The following is a 22,066-nucleotide window of genomic DNA, read 5'->3' as shown; positions in this document are numbered from 1 at the left end:
TGTGTTTAAGTGGATTCCGTATGCAAAACATTCCGATGGTAAGGGCAAATGTCTCAGTACTTCCTTCTTTGTGGTCTGCTTCTTGGACTTTACACCATGGCATATTTTGGTCATGTTGTCAGAGGAAATTAGTTGTGATCTGTAAGGAAGCATGTCACAAAACGAAAAAGGAAACAGTTGCAAGGATTTCTGAAAAAGGATAACCATCCTCAGAATGTGTCCCAACTTATACTAATAACAGGATTTATTGGTAACATTTTTTTTTCCAGTCAAAATAGGAGAAAAGCAACAAACAATATAAACAAATCACCAAATGAGTTTTACTGTTTCTTTAAGTGTGTAGTATAGATCTCCGCCTTGCAGTTCCAGAAAGGATGTCCTACAGATTTGCTTTTTTCATTTTCTGTCACTCATGAGTCATTGTTAAGAACTTTTTTTTTTCTGTCAGCCGTTCTTTTCTTATTATCTTCCAGCCAATCTCACCGTTATGTTTTGCACTACACTGATTTAGTAACATTTCTCTCAGTATGCAGTTTCATGTGTTAATTTATAATATATTTTGTTTTGTTTTTTAATACTTCTGCAAGTTTTTAGCTGTGTGTATGTCTGTTTTTCTATTTATGTATTTATTGTACAACATATTATTATTATATAGAAGTGAATTCATTTTGATTATGTTGTTTCAACCAGTTTGAAGGGTCTTTGGTTGTGTATCTCATTGTCTGTTTACTTTAGTATTAAATACGTTGATTAATGTATAATCAATAGCATATTATATAATTATAACATATGATACGATAATCATGATATGATTTATATTTGATCGTATGACTCAATGAGATTCAGAGTTTTTAATCATCAGGTAAGAAGTTGAAGGAATAGTCTGTGCTGGCTTTAACCTTAGGTTCTTTAATACAATAATACGTGTTCCTGATTGTCTTGTATGTGGATTTTTTTAAATTTTTTTTTTAATCTGTTTTGTTTTTTTCCCTTTAGTTGTGGTTTTGTTGATGCATTTTAAAAAAAAAAATTTCAACAGAATGCTTTCATTCCTTATACATCGGCTGGGTTTGAAATGATTGGAATAAGAAAATGAAAAAAAACCAAAAAACAGTATTATAACAAGTAGAACTTTCTGCATTAGCAGTTGACTTGGATTTTCAAGTTATTGTTTTTAAAGAAAGCATCACAGTGTGTCAGCATGTTTTATTTATTCTGACTTGTGGTTTTCAAGGGCAGTGTGATAAATCTTACTTTCATGAGTGGGAGAGAGGGTGGCAGAGATCTATCCAAAGGAAGAAAAAAATTATATTTATAAATACATGGTCATTGTTCAAGTGTACAGCAGGTCCCTTCCCATGATCCTCTTTCCTTTTTCACAGCAATTGTCTCCCTCCCCTCTCCATTGTCAAGCAAAGGCTTACCTCATAAATTTCTTAATGCAGTAAATTTGTTTTCTTGCCTTTGAGGAACATTTCATCTGTCAGAAATAAATTTTGGCTCCGAGTCAGACATTTTGTTTGTTTGGTGTTTCTCATCCTCCCCTTTCTTTTCAGCCCGTGTGGGAGACACCAAATGTCATTGATTAGTCAGGCAACCGGTGCAGGGGAGGACTGATTTGTTGTCCTGGGGGTTAAAAAAAAGAAAGAAAAAAAGTAGGTCATCCTTATATGAATACCCTGCCTTGTCCCCTCTGGTTGGGAGAGCAAAGGTTGAATATCGGTTGTAAAATATTTTCTTTTCTTTTCTTTTTTTCTTTTTTTTAATCTGTTTTTGTAAGCTGTTTGTGTTCTGTGTGGCTGTTTCTATGAGGATCATGAGTTGTTTGTGGTAATTCAAGTCATTATTGGAGATAGCCCTGCTGTTAATACTGTGGTGGTGTAAATTGTCAGGCGTCACACAGGCTGATGTCATGATGTTTTGTGAGGTGGTGGTCTTTGTTGGATGACACCTCCGAGTGTTGTTACTGTGTCAGTTGTTCTGTTCTTGGCTTGCCTTTGTTCACACATGCCCTCATGACCAACATGACTCACAGGATGTCGACAGAAACTTTGAATGGAACGCTTTTCTCACACTTGAGCGACAATAACACTGATGATTATTGTTGGATTTTTTTGTTTTGTTCTGGGGTTCTTTCTGTGTCTCTTTTTTTTGTAATTAATTTCTAACTTTGATTTTAGTTGATTAAGTTTCCAGTATGTCACGAACGATAATGACAAGAAGTCAGCGAATCGGACCAAGAACAGTTCAGTTTTGACTCTCTCTCTCTCTCTCTCTCTCTCTCTCTCTCTCTCTCTCTCTCTCTCTCTCTCTCTCTGTGTGTGTGTGTGTGTGTGTGTGTGTGTGTGTGTGTACAAACATGTTGATGTTTATTGAGTTGTGTAGTATTGATACATCAAAAGATATAATAGCTTCTTCTGTCATTAAAATATTGAAAGATCATTCCACCACACAAGGATTTTTTGTTTTGTTTTACATACCCATATATATCAGTAAGCAGATAAGCAGTTAAGTATATATTATTCTTTGCACCCCAAGTGTTCACATACCCTTAACTGCAGAGAATCAAGTACTCACACACACACACACACACACACACACACACACACAAAGTTAAAACTGGACTGTTCTTGGTCTGATATGCTCTCTCTCTCTCTCTCTCTCTCTCTCTCTCTCTCTCTCACACACACACACACACGCACACTCACTCACTCATTCACACGCACGCAAGCATGCACACTCACTCACTTGCTTACTCGCTCACTCAGTAAACATAGTGTTCAAAATCATGGAAAAGATTCTTTATATCTTTATCTCCCTCCTTCACTGTCCCCATAGTCACCATACTTATCTCTCCATAGTGTCTGTCCATCTCTATGAATCTCTTTCCCTAGCTCAAACCCGGGACTCTTGAAGCTTGAACTGAGGACCCATCCTGATAGGGCAGTTTATTAACTGCACAATATCAGTATCAGTGTATGTGCGCTGTGTTTATATTTGAGAAATACAATAGTTTTCATGCACATCTGCTTTGCTTGGTTTTGTTGACAAATTGGTTGGTTGCTTTCTTACCCCTTCCTCATAAAACAGATTTAGTTGAGAAGTAAAGAAGAGTATAGCAATTTTGTGAGCATTTACTATATTGATCCAGTTGGTAAAATAAGTGATTTGATTCTTATTAAAGGCACAGTTGTACATTTACAATATAGTTTGGTTGTTTTTTTACCTGCAGATGTTATGTGTGTTTACGTGTGTTTTTGTTTGTTTTGTCTTTTACTTTGTGATGCAGTGTTATCACAATTCACAGAATAAAGTTCTGTATGTTCTAAATTATTGCCGTTGTTTTCAGGGATCCCTATTTCCCATCAACACCTGATATGGCAGTCAGTGGAACTGGAGGATGACTACTGTCTCCATGACTACCAGATTCACAGTGGTGCCACTCTGAAACTGGTGTTGGCCATGAGAGGGGGTCCCATCAACACACGCAGAAGTGAGCAGCAGCAAGCAGAGTTCAATCAAGCTTGCTTTTTCTAACCTTCAGTGAAGTTCCATACATAATTGCTCCACTTCAGTCATTAATCGCTAAAGTATTGCATGGAAAATTAGCTGAAAAAACCCCCAAATAAACAGACAAAAACTCTACAGTCAACCAAAAGTGGATCATATGAAATCTGCATGTTTAAACATGAGAATTTAGGTGCGTGCATGTGCGTCTTTTGTTTTCTCTTGAAATAACATGTTTACTTTTGATGTTTTCATTTCTAACAGTAACGGGAGGAAAAGATGACGCACAGATGATAAATTTTTAAGACATCTTTATGAATTTTATTGGAAAATTATGGTTACAATGTCTGCTTTGATGCATATATGCTGGTTGTTTGTGTTCCAGCAGAAGTTGGGAAAAGATAATGCAGTTATGATCACTATCCTTATTAATCTCAGTGCAAAGTTACCTTGAAGGGACACAAAGTGTAATAGCATCAAGCTTTAAAAACCTGGCAAATATTTACAGACCCATGTATTAAACTTAACATATCTGCACATTAAAGTAATTATATTGATTTAAACTATCAGCATGGTGCAACTCATGGTGCCACCATATTGGGATAGTTTCTCTAGAAAGGATACAGAAAGAGGTCAATTTTGACGTCACATTCACAATGCACAAAGCAAACTTCCAGTGTTGCTCAGGTTAGAACAACTGTGGGAAAGGACAGAAGTTCTGTGATTGAATCTGCAGGCCTATCACATTTATCGTATTCAAAAGCTGCGCGCAAAATTCAAATTATTGTCTCTGCAACATGTGCTTTCTTCTGGTATAAGGAAGTTTCCACATTGGCATTCACAACTTAGATCTGTCTATGTTAACATTTCAGCAGCTTGTTTTAATTTTCTTCTATGGAACTATACCAAAATCATTGGGACACAGACCTTGCACAGCATATACTTTTCTTTTTTCTTTTTTTCCTTTTTCTTTTCAAACGTCCTTGCACAGTATTTTTGAACAAATTTGTTTCGATCTGTTTAGCAAGTCAGCCAATAGCAGAAGTGTGTTTCCGAACTAGTGATGTCATTTTCTGATGCAAAATGGTGGCTTCCATGACAACTCAGACGCACAATTATTTGCTTTAAAAAGCATTCAGATGAGCCATGACTACCTAAAATCTGTCAATGTAAGCCATAAAGCCAAACCACATTCGTATCCCCTTTAAGTTTAAGATATCAACTGCATTAATGCATGTGCACCATTTTTTTGTTGTGTGCATGCATGTGTATCACATACATGTGTGTGTGTGTGTGTGTGTGTGTGTATGTGGTATGTTGAATGTGTGTGTGTAAGAGAGAGTAACTATTTTCAGACTTGAGATTTCATTGCAAATTTCAGAAGTTGCAAACAAGCTTAAAAAAACAAATGTTATGATTACAGGGCCATTTCTGAAAAATGTATTGTTTTGTATTCTAATTTCTATCAACCATGCATTTAGAATGTTTCTTAGCACCTAGTCACCTGTCATGGTTTTCAGTTCCAGTTGAGGACACAGCCTTGAGGGAGATGGCTGACTACATGGAAGCAAACAAAGACGAAATATTTGACAAGCTGCCTGACAACCGTAATGTTACACTACTGGTTTTTCGAGAAGGAGACCAGCTCAACTTTTTCAGAGTTGTGGATCGCGGTGATGGCACTCTTACACCACTCTCAGAGTCTATGAGGTAAAGCTTTTCTACTTCTCAGTCGACACACACTTTTCAGATGATTATATGTACTCACACATGTGCATACCCATCCACAAGCATATGGATCTACACATTGTGTACATACTTTTGCGCTGAATCACAAAAGGCTGTTATAAAGTTTCTGCATTGGTGATTTCAGAAAGTATTGGTGACCAGATAATGTTGTTTTAATGCAAATAAAACATTCCCATATCTAATGAATTTTAGAGTCGTAAAATGCTTACACCATATACCACACTGAAGGAAACTGCACTTGGGTGGAAAACTGGTTTGATTTCATTCTTCTTTTGAGCTTGGTCAGTTCAAAGATATGGGACAGTGTTTGAATATATTGTACTTGTAGTGTGTGCAGTCCATAAGCTCTGTAACCAAATGATTAATTTGTAGGACATACAATAATGATTATACTACTCAACACTTGCTAAGGATGTCATTTACTATCACAGAGTGGTCATCATACAATAATAACTGAAATAATTAAGTGGTTGATAGTGTTATTATAACCTGTCCACAAGGCCAGTGTGTTATCCTGTGAGTGATCACAGGATCTTCATTGTGCACAAAAAGCACGTGAACTGCATGACCCTCTAAAAGGCGGGTGAACACTGGTCAGGGGAAATTTCAGTTTATGCTGAGATGTGTATCGCAGCTTCATTTGCAGTTTTGCACTTCTTACTGTTGCACAATGGCTCGTCGGTGCAAAGAAGACATCTTTCTGAAGTTGAGATGGCGGGAGGAGCGGGGATGCTTGAAACTGGGGCCACTCAGTGGCATGTGGTCGATGCCCTTCAGGCGTCAGAGAGCATTATCTCCCGCATGTGGAATCGCTATCAGACGATGGTGTCAGCATCTAGGCATCACCCTGGAGGGTCTGTGTGCGCTACTTCACAAAGAGATGACCAGTATTTTGTCCTACAGGCACACCGCAACCCTTTCTGGAATGCAACCCAGCTGCAGAGTGACTTCGAGCACACTACTGTACAGAGAGTATTTACTCAGACGATGAGGAGAAGGCTTCACGATGCTGGTCTGACCTCCCGAGCTCCAGTCAGCCGCATCCCCTTGACCTTGAACCACTGCAGAGCCAGACTGACTTGGGTCAGGCACCATGAGGTTTGGACATTAGCTGACTGGACTCTTGTGCTCTTCACTGGTGAGTTCAGATTCTGCCTGGACATGACTGATAGATGCAGGAGAGTATGGAGACGCCCAAACCATTGATTCCAGGCAGTATACATGGATCAGCATGACCACTATGGTGGGTCTCCCGGATGGTGTGGGGCGGCATCTCTATGCATGGGAAAACCAACCTGCATGTGCTGGGAAACTGCACTTTCACTGCTGACAGGTACCGGGATGAAATTCAAGAGCCCCATGTCAAACTCGATGCTGGTGCGGTCATCCTAATGGATCATAATGCCCTGCCACATCGCACTCGTATCGTTGAGCAGTACCTCCAGGAGGAAATAATCCAGTGCATGGAGTGGCCGGCAAGGTCCCCAAACATGAATCAATTGAGAATGTTTGGGACATGATTGGCAGAGCTGTATGAGTACGAGAGAACCAGCCACTAACCCACGCTGAGCTTGGAGTCACAGTGGGACAGAATCCCCCAGCAAGAGATCAGGGACCTGATTTGCAGCATGCGCAGGTGCTGCAGGACCGCGATTCAGGCTGGTTGAGGTCACACATGCTGCCGACATGTTATTTCATGCACATTTGCCAACACTGACTTAGATTCAGAAAATGACTTTTTCATTCCATGCCCTGATTTTGCTTCATTTTGATGATTACCTAGTTTTTCTTTTTGTTCCTAGCTCTATTTGTGCAATCTTGCAGTAAAATTGCATTGATTCAAGTTGATTACTAAACAAAAGATGCAATATATCCATTTTATTTTGAATAAAGATGTGGTACTGTTCATTTTGCATTGTTGAATTTAATATCCGTAGCAACTGTTGAGTAGTATATCTCCCATGGATCTTTCCATATTCTGGTTCGCCTGGTCAGATTAAGAGTGGAAATTCGCCCAGTCTCCTTAGTCAAAATACGTGCAAAACTGATAGTGCCTTAATCCTGTTGTATATTATATGCAGTGCCCTGTGTGTTCATGACTGCAAATCCAGACCTGGCCTAGCCTGCAGAGCCACTCCTGTGTGAATAGATAGTAACAGTCATTACTTCCTTGACAGCGAGGGACAACCATTATAATTATTATAAGCCTGCAGGAGAGAAAAAAAGCACATGTTAGATATTCTGTAATGCATGACAACATTTGTTGATTATGGAAACAAAATTTGCCCTCTGAAAATGGAAATGTAGCTGCCTAAATTTGCAGGGAGATAATGGTCATACATGTTGCACGTAACAAGTGAACATTGGAGTAGCATCCACGGATGCAGAAGAAGAGGAATATGCAGACAGTACCTACACTTTGTTGTCTGTTTTGCTGCATTGTTTTCCACATTTCTTCCTGTTGCAAGTCATTGACTTAAACTCTTTTGTTAAAGTGTTTGGACAATCTTATCGTGTATCTGGACGTATGACAACTTCTCTTCTTTTATGACCCTCCTCAATGGTGCATTTGTGGTGCTTTTTATTTTGCTTCTTTAGGAGGTGTTGTGGAAAACTGGATACATCTGTTCCAAAGTCTTGAACATGTAATCACAGTGTCAAAGAAATAGTACTGCTTTATGTTATTTTTCCAAATAAGAAAATTATAAAATTCAGTTATATGGCTCAACTATCATTTTTTTACATTCATTTTCTTTCATCTATCCAACTCGTAAGAGCATTAGTGATCAAGCAGAATGCAAATAGTTTTGGTTTTTGTTTTATTTTATTCTGTCAATACCCAAAATACAATATAAGTCAAGATTCAAGCACTTTGTATAGCGAGATAAACCTGAACTTTCAGTGGTGTGTATATCTTACGGGGTAATTGTATTGCTGTTTTTCTTTGTGTGTGTGTGTTTTTGTTTTGTTTTTAATATGTGAAATACTTGCATGAAAGTATGTCAGTGGATTACATATCTGCTCACTTTCCAAACTGTGTGTATTCAGTATTTTGTGTTAGAATAGACACCAACAATATACTCATCATATCCGATCTCTTTAAAAAAGAAAAAGAAGAAAAAAAGAAGAAAAAGAATTGTAATTCTGTGTGGTGCATCAAGGTTAAATGACACAATGGTGTATAATAAATGTGGTTGGTGTCCTTCAGGTTTATGCTCACGCCGTTACGTGACATGCTGAAAGGACATAATGTTTATATATATGTCTGTCGCACGCAGTTTTGTTTCCCACCTGAGGTTTATGTCCAGTGTGTAGGGTGTCAAAAAGAAAGGGGGAAGGCTGGAGCTAATCTTCGGTGTGCTGTGTCAGCCCACCACTGGTGACAGGCTGTCCTTTAGCCTGCCTGAGTGACTAATAACCGTAAGCTTATGCACTGGCAGTGCTGGTCTTCTGGAACAAAGGCTAGGGGGGTCCCTTGCACAAGAGACCCGCTGCAGAGCCTGTTGTAGCTAATAGCCTTAGTGAAATGTTAATCCTGAGGTCGCAGGCAACCGTGTTTTTATTTGGGGTCTTCTTTGTTTATTTTTGTTTTGTGGATACTGGTGGTGGTGGTGTGTGTGTGTGTGTGTGTGTGTGTGTGTGCGTGCGTGTTTTGAGCAGATTGGGCTGTTTTGTTTTATTTAGTTTCCATAGTCCGTAGCACATTGGTAATGCATCAGTTGTTTATTGTTATGGCCAAGACTGGCAGTCTGTTACTGTTGGCTGATCTTCAATTTTTTTGCAGTCTTGTTCTGTATTGTTTGTGTGTGTCAGTATGTTTGTGTATATTTCTAATAGTGTGTATGCATTGTCATTATTATGTTCATGTAGGGACTTTTTTAATCTGTTAAATGACAAATCAGTTTAACCCTGGATTTGATTCAAGATCACAATGGAGGCCATACACACACATGCATGCTCACATTCATGCATATGCAGTCACACACACACACACTCGCACACACACACACACACACACACACACACGCACGCACGCACGCACACACACGCATGCACATACACACACACGCATGTGTACTGTAAATAGATTTACAGACACACACATAGGAAAGTTCTCAAAGACACAGTCACACTCATACATTTGCACACTTTTTCATGCATGCACACACACACATGCATGCACGCACATGTACACATTTACTCACACGCACATATTCATGTCTACACTCATGTGAATGTATAGGCTTTATTGTAGTCATCCATACTTACATACTCATGCTTTCATACACATATGCTCACACACTTGTATTTATATGTGTGCACACATATTTATGCAGCTTGCTGCTTGCACTATCTCTCCGTCTCTCTCTTTTTCTTTGTCTCTCTTGCATGTGCATACACCCTCAGTGTTCTTATCCCTAAACATCAAATCCAACTTTAGTCTCAAAGTCAGTTAAGTGGATTAGATCAAAATTTAAAATAAGAATTTCTTCAGTATGCTATAAAACGATAAACTCAAGCTTCATTCATCTTCATTACAAAGACAAGTTAATCTCTTTGATGATAAGAACAGGTACAGTGGGAAAGATCAAAAGAAAAGTATCATCATAACTGAACACTGCAAAGCCAAGCTGTCTTTCTTAGAAGAGTAACCTGTCTCTGCCACCCCCCAGGGGAAGCGATATGTTTGATTCCAAGGAACGGATACAACCAAATCTGATTAATTCCGCTGAACAGATACTGATAGCATTGTGCTGGAGAGGAGAGGTGTGTGTTGAAGTATACCTGTCCCATGAGAGAGCGAACCTCCCCCATGCCCCCCTGTTATGTGTGGCCCCATTGATTTGCTGGCACCAGCTCAGACCGTGAGAGATTTATGGAAACTCCAAGCTGTCTGCCTGTGCCAGCACCACTGGAGTGGGTCAGACTGGCCAGGGGCTTAGCCCCTGCCGCTAAGCTCCTTTGATCCCCTGCTTAAACATTGGCTCAGGACCCACACAGTCTGCGTCAGACTGTTTTCCTATCCTTTTGACCAGCTCTCTGTATAGTGGCCCCGCTTGCTTTGTGTGTACACATGTTATTGCTCTCACATCACAACTTGTGTAGCATTATTACATATGTTTATATAGGTCTGATGACAAGGTCATCTGATGTCTTTTGTATGGGTTCATTTTCATACAGTTCAGCTCTTGTTGACAAAACATTTCTTTTATAAAAGGCAAATTGATAACAAATTTACACAAAAAATAAACATCACACAAAAAGCTTTGTGAGTAAACTTGATCACAATGCATGTCATATAATAACATTGATAAGATTTTTTTAGTCCTGATTATGATTGACACATCATACACATTTTTAGCTTTGGTGACTTGACGTGCTCTCACTTGTAGTTAAAAGTATAGGCTACACATTTCTGGCTTGCTTTTATTAAAGACATGTTTCCCTGTCAGGAAGTATATCATTTTCATCTTGCACTCTTTTTTTTTTTTTCTTTTCTTTTTTTGTTTTTTTTTTGCGAACAGTAGTGCACAAGCATGACACAAGATCAGTCAGCATGTCTGCAAAGTAAGCTGGTTTCTCTGCATGTGAACCAGCACATGTTCACCACCCCACATGTTGACATACAGATCCTTGACCATTTAGAGTGTCACATGAGCAAACATCAGCATTGATGTACATACACGGTTAATGGGCTTTGGTGACGACGGAGGTTTTATGGTTCATATTGTTTGGTCAGTGGAACAGGAAATCCATGGTGGAGCATGTTATGGAAAGAGACAATAGCTGGAATGTTGACCTTTGTTGTTGTTTTTTTGTTACATTTAAGTTCTGTTTCTGGTGGAGAATTTGTACACTTTGATGAAAAAAAAGAAGAATTAGTCCTGCTTAATTGCTGTTGATTATTTGTTGGTACTGGGTACATGTGTCTGTGTGTGTGTTTGCCTGTAACACTGTGTACGAGTGTGTGTGTGTGTGTGTGTGTGTGTGTGTTTGCCTGCCTGTATCACTGTGTATGAGTGTGTGAATGTGTGTGTGTGTGTGTGTGTGTGTGTGTGTGTGTGTGTGTGTGTGTTAGAGCACAAGGGAAAAGGAAAATAGTCATACAAAAGCAGACATTAATAGCAACACAATCACTGACATGCACACACACACACACACACACACACACACACACACACACACACACACAGTATACATGTATACATTTGCAAGTTCATGCATGTATGTGTTTAATATAGATAATTAAGCTTGAAAAACATTTGCATGCACAGACATGAAAAGTGGAAATGATAAAATAATGGAATGTTTTTATTGCCCCAACATCTGTAACTGATAACCAGACCCATGCAAATGAATAATGAATCACATTAAAGACGATAGTGACGGACATGATATCTGACTGGTTAGTACGTCAGACTTCAGTTCTTAAAGACTTGAGGCTTGAATAAAGTTGTTGTTTTTTTTACTTACTCACATCAGCATGCTATAGATCAGCATTTTGTGAGTGATAGAAACCTGAAAATACTCAGAAGACAGTCTAAGACAAAGTATTTTTTGGTAAAAAAAAAAGAAAAAGAAAAAAAGAAAAAAAGCAATTACTTTGTATCGATAAACAAAAACAGAAAGCTCACGCAACAAAAGGGTTCCTCAGATGATGTTTATCGAAGAACATTTTGTTTTCAGGTGAACAGAAGTTGCATTTTAGCGAACCTAAGCTGAAATTGAATTTAAAAAAAAAAAATATTATTATTTTATTTTATTTTTTTACAAACAGTGTTTGCATATTTGACAAAACAAACAGTTAAGATGGATATAGTGTGTTCAGTTTATGTACGTTCATAATAGTTTATTACTACTGCCTGTTATATTGAGAAAGTCTGCTTAAAAACACAGGAATAAACATCCACTGTAAATATGCACCTACAGGGGGAATAAACAGTTGTTTCAGAATTGTCAAAAATCCTTGAAAATGATCACGGCATAGATGGAGGATTTAGCTTCTTATTCCTTTTTTATTGAATGGATCTGTCACCAGGAAACTAAAGTGCATTGCCACAAATACTGTGATACACATAAACATAAAGAATCAGTCTGCACTTGTTTGAGAGCTGTTAAGTTACAGACGCTAAACCTAAAAGGAGCATAGTGTCTGGGGCCCTCCAAGACACAACAACTCTTGAAAAAATCTTGCACACAAAAACTTGAAATGGAAGACTGTAACAGACAATATTGAACTGTAACTTTTGGCATAAGAGATAAACAGCTTTGTGAGCCTTCAGAGTGGAAATAGCATTAGTATAGTGGTGATGGGGGAAATATCATTTGACATTGACCTGAACGTGTGCCTGTGCTGTACAGAACAGATCAATAACAAAACCTTGAACATTTCACAAACATCTGTTGGATTGTGATTTCAGTACGTCTGTGTACAACCTGAATGAAGAGGAGGAAGAAGAGGAGGCACCAACCAAAGAGAAAGTGGAGGAGAATGACAAGATGAAGGAGAAGGTGGATCAGCTTCGTGTCAACATGGAGAAGATGAGCCTCACCAGAAAAGTTTGTACCCATGTAGATATATTTATTGTCATCCTTTATTGATTGATAGCGTTTAGTGCATCACAAAAACCACTGCTGTTATTATAGTGTTAAAAAGAACTGCAACAAGTTATCATGTATGATGGATCAGATGAAGTATCTTTCAGTGAATTAAGTGCCACAAGCAACACTGAGCTGAACTTTTGTTAACAAAAACAACAAATTATTGTATTTGGGACATGTGTCTTAAACTGAACTGATTCCCAGACAGTATTGACAAATACACTGAACTGAGTTATTACTAGTAGTATTGTCTTTTACATGCCTCACTAATAGTCATAATGAATCACTGTCTGTCTCTTGTCTGTCATGCTCTCTCTCACTCTTCTCTCCATCTTTTCTGTTTGTTTCTTTCACTGTCTTCATACACTCATGTTGCACATTCCAACACACATTTTTGTCATTGCCCCTTTCTTTCTTATTTTTGACATTGATTTATTGATAGTAACAAAAAGAAGAAGGAAAAAAGTTTTCAAGATCAGTGAAGAGAAGAATTGTTTATCATTGCTGAGGAAAACGTGCCTAGCACAAAACTTAATTGCAGGCTACATATGACATATCTGGGTATTATTTTTAAGATCATTTACTGCATCTTGGATTTTGCTCAGTTAAGATCATGAAAAAAAATGCCTTCTTCCACTATGGTTAAAAACTTTTATTCTGAATTCTGCATTAAAATTGTGCACTTTTGAGGAAAGTAATGATAGAAGATGAAAATGAAAAGTTCTCAGATAATAATTTGAGAAGACTAGAAAAGTAGACACTTGTTCGGAGCTGAGAAAGAGCAACCCAGACCATGTGCTACTCATGGCTGTATGAGTTATGTCTCTATTGCCCATCATAGAAGAAATTTTACAGGTGGCTGTGGACAGTGGTCTCAAAATGAAACCAAAGTTAGAACTTCAGTCTCCAAGGAGTCAATAAGAGACAGAATGTTTGCTGTTCTATCATGTCTTTTCTCTGTTGATAGGGACAACACAGAGCTAAAACAGTTGTTTTGTTGCTACAATTACCATGCAGCAAGAGAAAAAATTTTAAATACTGAGCACCTATGATTCAAGTTCAATTGTTAATGTTTTTCCAGAAACGACCAAAGCCACCTTCCTCTGGTCGCAGATCATCTCATTCTGGAACTCACTCAGGAACTCGCATGCGGCTACGGCAGCTGTCCAATAGTGGCCGGCCCTTCAGCCGGACGTTGAACAAGAATGCCTGCCTACCACCAGTGGGCCAGACATTTAGCACCCCTGCAGCCACTCTTACCACTCCTGTTGCTGCTGCTCTCTCCACTGTTCCTTCAGCAGCAGTGTCTTCCTCACACTCTGTTGCTGCTGAGCAGCTGGCAGAAGCAGCAGCAGCAGCAGGCTCAACTCCAGCAGAGGTCCGACGGAACCCCTCTTCTGCAGCTAGCCTCTTGTCCACCACCACCCCTGTCCTTCGACCCTGTCCGTCTGCAGAGGAGGCCAGCAGTGGAGAGGATTTGCCAAAGACCATGGCCACCCCAGCTGCTGGACCGGACACCAGTGCCAGTCCCCCCATCTCTGTGCCAAAGACTGAACCTGCTTCCCTAGTCGCTGCTGAGGCCCTTGTAGCCCCATCAGCAGAGAAAGGGGAGGCCACCAGCATCCTTGAAACGCTGGGCGAAGTCCTCAAACGTTCTCCCCTCAGCGCACGCAAGGAGATGACCGTTGGGGGAGGGTTCTCCAGGCCGGCTACGTCCACCCGTTTCCATGGTCTGGATCACCGTCGCAAGGAAATCGCATTGGAGAGTCTGTCCACGGGAGAGGCTCGCACCATGTCTGGTATTCTTCGACAGGCTTCCATAGAAAAGCTTGGAACCTCCCACATCGGCAGTCTGGTGTCCAGTGCTAGCAAGTCAAGAATGGGAAACTATTGTATCCAGGAAGCACGCATTCCTACTCCTGAAGGTCGTCTTGTAAGTGCCGCGTGGTTTCCTTATTTGTCTGTGTTTAGTCTTTTAGGTTGTGCTCCAATGCTGTATTTTAGGGATTCAAAAGGGATCACTTCATCTTTGGATCAGCAAAGTAAATGTTAAAAAGAAACATGTTTGCCCAAGAGTGAGAAAGTGTCTAAAAGGGTCATTTTTAACTACTCTGCTCTTCAGTTTTTCTTCACCAGTGTGTGGGTTTGTATATAGTATACATATGCAGAAATCTTATCAGTCCTTCCATTATCGCATCAAAAGTGTTGTCCAAGCATGTCAGCTTTACATTTGTGATTTTGACTTTCATTTTATGATCAGTCATGGATTATGAATATCAGACAATTTTACAGACAGATTGTTTCCTGTTTCAATGCTCATTTGTCCAACAGTTAAGTTATCAGCTGCTTAATGGGCATTATTATTAAGACTTATTCTTAAGACTAAATACATACTGTATTTTACTAATACCATAGTTACACTGCCATGGCTAATTATAGTTGATATAACAACTAAAAATTGGGATTCAGTTCATTACTATACCAGTGTGTGGTCAAAAATTGTCATGTTGACAAAAATAAGATCATCAAATATATGGAAAAGACAAAAAACAAAAAACCAATAATGAAAACAAACAAAAAAAACAAACTGATATAAACATAGTCATGGAAAAGACAAAAAAAAACAAACAGCAATAACGAAAACAAAAAAAAACTTATATAAACGTAGTCAAGAATTCTGACATGACACAAACAGACTTTACATATACTGATTTGAACATTGTCAAGAATACTGATTTAGGAGTTTGCACCTTGTGTGTGAATGTGTACATGTTTTCCCACATAACACCATTCTCCCTCAGCCCAACACATACTCATCCTGTTGTCACCTTCCCCCTCATCCTTGTGAGCACCTTTAATTATTTCCCTGTGTCCTCTCCTGCATCTCAGTAGCAAAATGTCATTGTAAAACTCTACAAGAACTAACTGGCAACCCCAGTAGCCTGCCACATCACTGAAGAAAAGTAAAACTGCAAGCGTCTCAGGGACCATACAGTCCTCCATTCTCCTTACATTGTTGGATGGGTTGTCGTCGGTTTTTTTTGTTGTTGTTGTTGTTGGGTTTTTTCTCCACAGGGTCCCACAGTCATTTTATACTTATTCTGAATCTTTTGTATGTCTGTCCGTGTTAGTTTGTTGTGCCCAGAGGAACAAGACCTTGCTGATGATAACCACAGGACCTTTTTTAGCCATCATGTCTGTTGCTCTAAGTTTCAATACAACTGTGTCCAACCATTCCTCAAGGTGCCTTTGGATCTCTGTTGTATCTGGTGGGCAATTTATTGAATAGTTTTCATTCATAAATTGACTTTGTGATTCTGAAAAAAGTTGGTGGGGTGGGGGCAGGGGGTTGGGGGAGGGGGGGTCATGGGGGGTGGGGGGGGGGCAGGTTAGGCATTATATTTATTTTTTCTGTGAATAATTCTTTGACATTGGTACCTGCACCTCAATTACTCAAACAAAATGTCTGATGTGTTCCTATGGTCCCCTACCTCCTCCCTGCACCCTGCTCCCCCCAACTTTCTTCTTCTTCATGTTGAATTCCTTTGCACTGTTGTTTTGTTCATTTATGATGTAACTTTTGTTGTTGTTGTTGTGTATGTGTGTACAACAAACAAACAAACAAAAAAATAACCTCACTCATTATTACAATCTGTTAAAAAAAAAAAAAGATTAAAAAAAAGGATGTTTAAAAGATTCACACGGAAATGGAACAAAAGCATTTTTGTCTCATGCAGTGAAAATATGTAGTCTGTCATATGCAAATATTCTTTCTAATCCTGGTCACTCAATCTTTCTGTTTCTCATTTGCATTCAGGTGTTTGTTTGTTTTTCTCTCTCTCTCTGTAATGTCACACTAACCCGTACGTTTATTTTTTTTTGTGCAGTCTGCTCGTCTTCGAATGTCTGCCAGTCGAGACAATCGCATCATGTCACCCACTCATCGATTACCCCCTGTCAAAGCAAAGAAGAAAGCCACCAAGCGCTGCTACGTCTGTGGCAAGAAAACAGGTCTGGCCACTAGTTACCAGTGCAGGTGAGTACTCTTTGCATGGCCAGTACAGAACTTGTACATTTTACCTGGCAGACGCCAAACTCCATTGAAGGAAAAATGCAGCAACACTTTTGCACTGCGGCAACACTTTAGCAGGACATCAGCTGACATCTCATAGGCACTCAACTGGTCATTTCACAAAATGCAAAAGAATGCACAAGGCTTTTTTTGCTCTACTAAGGGACACTGATGCACTGATATATTTCAGTTGTGGTGTGCTTTAAAAGATTCAAATAACTTTTGACTCACTTGTGTAAACAAAGTGAGTCTATGTTTTAACCCGGTGTTCGGTTGTCTGTGTGTGTGTGTGTGTCTGTGTGTCCATGGTAAACTTTAACATTGACATTTTCTCTGCAAATACTTTGTCAGTTGACACCAAATTAGGCATAAAAATAGGGAAAATTCAGTTCTTTCCAGACATCTTGTTTAAAACAATATTGCACCTCTGGGATGGGCACCAAAAATTTTTTAAAAGAAGCCAAATTATATGCAGACTGCATTTACTGTTGTTTTTTTTTTGTTTTTTTTTTTTATTCTCTAAACTTGGCACTTTGATCTGATATTCTGACACAACAACAAGAGCAGTCATTATAATCATTTTTTGTTCAAACAGGAGCTTCTTTTGCTAAGCATGGAACTTATTTTGCAAGGCACTTTGATCTGATATTCTAATGCAACAACAAGAGCAGTCATTATTATCATTTTTTGTTCAAACAGAAACTTCTTTTGCTAAGCATGGAAGTTATTTTGCAAACGTTTTGGTGCAAATAGTAAAAAAGGGAAATTAATCTGTAATTAATGCTAGGGGACTTAATTTGCTTTAAACTGATCTTTCTCATCTTAAACATTACATTTTGAAATTATACTCAGTACATAAAAAGCTTGTGTGTTTTACTCTCAGTGTACAGGGCTTTCACTATGTTCATTCGCCCGTGTCAACTGGGTGTAACTAACTGAAACTTGTGCATCTATCAAGATCCAGAGAAAACGGCTAAATGTTGCAGTATGATTGCGGGGATAGCCACGTCTCCTTTACCGCCCTTCCCGGACATGTTGGCATTCGTGGTAACGAAAGGGCGGACAACAAGCTCTTCCAGATCCGTCCAGACCTAAAAGAGACCCTCCCTTCGGGGGTGAAGAACAGAAAGGAGGAGTCTGTGCTGTGCAGACTGCGTATGGGGCACACTTTTTTTACTCATTCTTACTTGTTGAAGGGGGAAGAGGCCCCTCGATGCATTCCCTGTGATGAGCCTCTCACCGTGAAACACGTGCTCCTTGACTGTTGGGATCTGCATGACGTTAGACGCAGACATTACACAGCGGTTTCTTTGAAGACTTTGTTTCGTGATGTCCCTCCGTGGGCGCTGATGGACTTCTTAAAAGAAGTGAACATTTTTAACCAGATTTGAAGGTTTTAAACTATGGAAGTTTTTTTTAACTTTGGAGTGGAAAGTTTGAAGTGGTGACTCGTTTTAATTGGTTGCTTTTTTATCCTTGTAGTAGTTATTAACGCGGCGATAGCCTTGAGATGGCCTTAGTGGTCGGCGAGGCTCTAAGCACCATAATTTCATTTCATTTCCTTTACCGCCCTTAATTGCCCTTAAAGATTTTTTGAATGCTCAAGATACACCAGAATAATATGATTTAAACAGCGTTCTCACTGCGAATACTGCAATCGATTTATCGCCCTTTAAAAAAGCATGTTTAAATATTATATTTCTGAACGTCAGTGAAGGAGTCACGATAGTGTAATGGGTAAGACAGTTTCTTCTCACCCGAACACACGGAGTTCGAATCTGCCGTTATGACTTTTTTTTTCTTTTTCTTTTGACCCGAAGCTTTATAATAACAAATACGGAACACATTTTAATGATTAGATTTTTTTTGGTTTTTAAGTGTATCACAAGTGAGTCTTGAAGGCCTTGCCTCTCTTGTTTGTACTTTGTGTTTTTCTATCTTTTGAATAGGGATTGTGTACATCGTGTCCAGTCTCTGAGAGGCTGTTTCACATTCCTTGTAGTTCACTGTATGGTAATAAATTGTAATGCAAGGCAGCACTCAACTGTCCTCTTTTACTGAGTGTGATTTTTTGGGGGGAGAGGGTGGGCGGTTGAGGGTTGTGTGGAGGGGTGTGGACTGACACACAGGAGTTTGTTGTCAGCAGGACTGACAGATGATTAACCTTAATACATGTAATGTAAAGGATCAAATCAAAGTTAGAAAATGTTATGGACATAAAGAATTGCATACTGCATTCACAGATTTAAAACAAGTGATATAACAATAATGTAAGAGTCTTAATCTTTAAAAGAAAAATCATTAATGTGTTATTGAAGCCATTCAAGGTTTTCAGAGAAGTAGAAACCCTGTTATTATATTCTATATATTGTCTGCTACATTTACTCAGTTGTTTTCAAATGGATGAACAGAAAAAATCAGTGAAAGTGAGCACTGTCTGACAGTTTCACAACCACATATCATGAATGTTAGCTCATTTTGTGTACGTCATAAAAATAGTAAATATATATATCATTTGTGGATATTGGTTGTTCCAGATGTGGAAACAACTTCTGTGCAACCCATCGGTATGCAGAGTCTCATGACTGTACCTTTGACTACAAGAGTGAAGGTCGCAAACTGCTGGAACAGAGCAACCCTGTTGTCAATGCACCAAAGTTGCCCAAAATTTGATGATGTTTGTCTGCTGTTGCCTCCACTTCCACCTATCCCATCGACATGAGAGCAAGACTACACAGTTGTCATCTTTGCTGTCATATTGACAGTGTGTTTTGTTTTTTACTTCTGTGAAAGCATTGCAGTAGCACCGTTAGTTTTCCCTCATTAGCTTTCTTCTTCTTCGTCTTTTTTTCTTTCTTTTTTGACCACGGAACATGGTAGTCTTTCATTTGAAAGATATAAATTTCATCTGGTTTTTGTTCTTTAGTTCACATTTTTGAACAGGGGTTATCATAGCTCATGTGCCTATAAATAATTCTGTTAAAATCTCATATTGTTGAACACAGCCTTAAGTTTCTTTGTCAGAATAGTATTATATATGTTAACTAGACCTGACTTCTAAACAGGAAAATGCTAAATAAGAAAATTATGTCATTAGAAGATTTTTAAAATCTTATTTTACAATTACCTCACTTTAAAAGCAAGTTTTGTATGGTTTCACCATGTGATATGCACAAAGGAAAACCACATTGGATGTGTTGTTAATATCCACTGGGATATTTTACAATGAAATGTGAAAAATAAAAGTGAGTGAGTTTGTTGAAAGCTTTTTGTTTATGATTTACGAACAAGACTTATGATTTACATGTATTTCATATGCAAGAACTTGCACATTTTTGTTAAGGAAAATATTTTTGCTTTAAACATTCTTTTACCTCTTCTCAACTTTTTTTTGTTTAATTACATGTCCAGCATCTCGTAGTGAATTAGATGTAGGTTTTTGCTGTCTCACCTTCTGACAATCTTGCCTTCACTGAAGGATTCCTGCATGTGATTTTAAAGTACTTCCAGGTTTTACCCTCTCACCTTCACTTACTGTGGACGCACACCCTATCCTTTCTCAGCCATACTTATAATGCTTTTGTGATGACCTGGTTTGTGGGTGTGAATTATTCTGTGATTGCAACTGCTCGATTCTTCCATGCCTTCGAGACCAAATGTTCGAGTTTTATTTTTAGCATGAGTGGAATCTTTTCAGTTCTGAAACTATCAGTCATAGAATTTGGATTATATTTTATCATCAAAGAAAAATTAGAAGCGTTTAGTGATTTAAAAAAAAAAAAAATAAGGGGAAAAAAACTTGGTTGTGATATTTTTGTGTGTAAATTGTTTCTTCCAACAGCTGTCTGCATGCGTGTGTGTTTTTGTGTATTGAGTGTGTATGTGTGTGTGTGTGTGCATTTGTGTATGCACAAGTAGATATGAATGTGTGTAAAATATGTTTTCAATCATGAACAAGCCTTTTACCTATTCCTGCATCCTAGCATTTAAAGGCTATTGGTTTTGTAAGTCTTGTGCAGACTGCCAAAGTTAAAGCCCTCATCAGTACCAGCAGGACTAGTACTTGTTTGTTTGTTTTTTTGTTGTTTTTTTAGTGGAGTGTTGGCTTGCTGTATAGTTGTTTTGCCTCTTTGTCTCTTACCCCCAAGTCGTTTTCAAAGCTTTGTGATGTTTGCTACTACTCAGTTTGCCTTTTAAAAGACAAATTTTATTATCATGGTGTTTGTACAAAATAAACTTATTCTATATTTTGAATATTTCAGAATGATTTTATGTAAATTAGCTGCTGACATTATTGGTTATGGTACAAGTTGCTGAGCCATGAGGCTTTTCTTGTGATGTGTATACAGCATGCTGGGAACAAAGTACTTCTGTAAAGCGTGTGAAATTGTGTGTGTGTGTGTGTGTGTGTGTGTGTGTGTGTGTATCTGATATCATTGACAGTGTGAGTGATGTACTGAAAAACCAAGAATCCAGAAAAGTGTACTGGGAATGTTTTTATGTCATCATGTTTGGGCATAATGTTTTAATACTTTTTTCAAGTATGCTTTGGGTAATAGATCTATACTTTTGTTTTTTTTTTTTTTTAATGTTTTAATCAGTCGCAGTGCATAAACAGTTTTTAATGCTCAGATTCTGATTGTTTTTGCTCTGAACATGCAGATTAAAACTCAGGATTTGACAATATAAAAAACAAGAAAAAAAGAGAAAAATATGTGTGGAAGTGTGCAGTGCTCAAAATATACATTCCAAAGTAGGGGCGGGAATCATCCTAGATTTGCAGTCTTGTGTTTGCTGGTTGATGAAGTTCTTATTTTAATTTCACCCTGTTAATTACTACAGTGCTTCAATGCCTTAAAATCATATGCTTATACAGGCAATTCTAAAGTGACCATATTTATTTAAAGTCAACCCTTGTTTCAATCTAAATGAAAAAAAAAAAAACTCAAAAAACAAAATACGGCAAAAACAGTAAAGGAGTATTTTTGACATGTAGTTTAAACTTTTTTCAAAACTGTGACTGAGAGATGGCAAAGACCCCTGTAACAACAGATCTCATTGATTGTTCAGACTGGATGCCAAATTGAAGTGTTTTGACTAAGAATGATTTGTCACAAGAGAAAAACACAACATGAA

The 22,066-nt window shown here is 38.4% G+C and overlaps 1 protein-coding gene across 1 annotated transcript in view; it reads left to right on the top strand.

Annotated features, from left to right (window-relative positions):
• The window catches only part of LOC143289038 (AN1-type zinc finger protein 4-like), a 23,920-nt gene extending 2,032 nt beyond the window's left edge, over positions 1–21,888 (top strand). The window contains exons 2-7 of the mRNA XM_076597827.1: positions 3,350–3,493; positions 5,028–5,217; positions 12,678–12,816; positions 13,940–14,791; positions 16,746–16,894; positions 19,468–21,888. Of these exons, the coding sequence (XP_076453942.1) occupies positions 3,350–3,493; positions 5,028–5,217; positions 12,678–12,816; positions 13,940–14,791; positions 16,746–16,894; positions 19,468–19,603 (1,610 nt within the window). The 3' untranslated portion in view covers positions 19,604–21,888. The remainder of the gene's footprint in view (positions 1–3,349; positions 3,494–5,027; positions 5,218–12,677; positions 12,817–13,939; positions 14,792–16,745; positions 16,895–19,467) is intronic.
• Positions 21,889–22,066: the final 178 nt, after the last annotated feature.

This window comes from Babylonia areolata, chromosome 1 (genome assembly GCF_041734735.1).
Source record: "Babylonia areolata isolate BAREFJ2019XMU chromosome 1, ASM4173473v1, whole genome shotgun sequence".
NCBI classification, from domain to species: Eukaryota; Metazoa; Mollusca; class Gastropoda; order Neogastropoda; family Buccinidae; genus Babylonia; species Babylonia areolata.
This window is presented reverse-complemented; position numbering and strand designations above follow the sequence as displayed.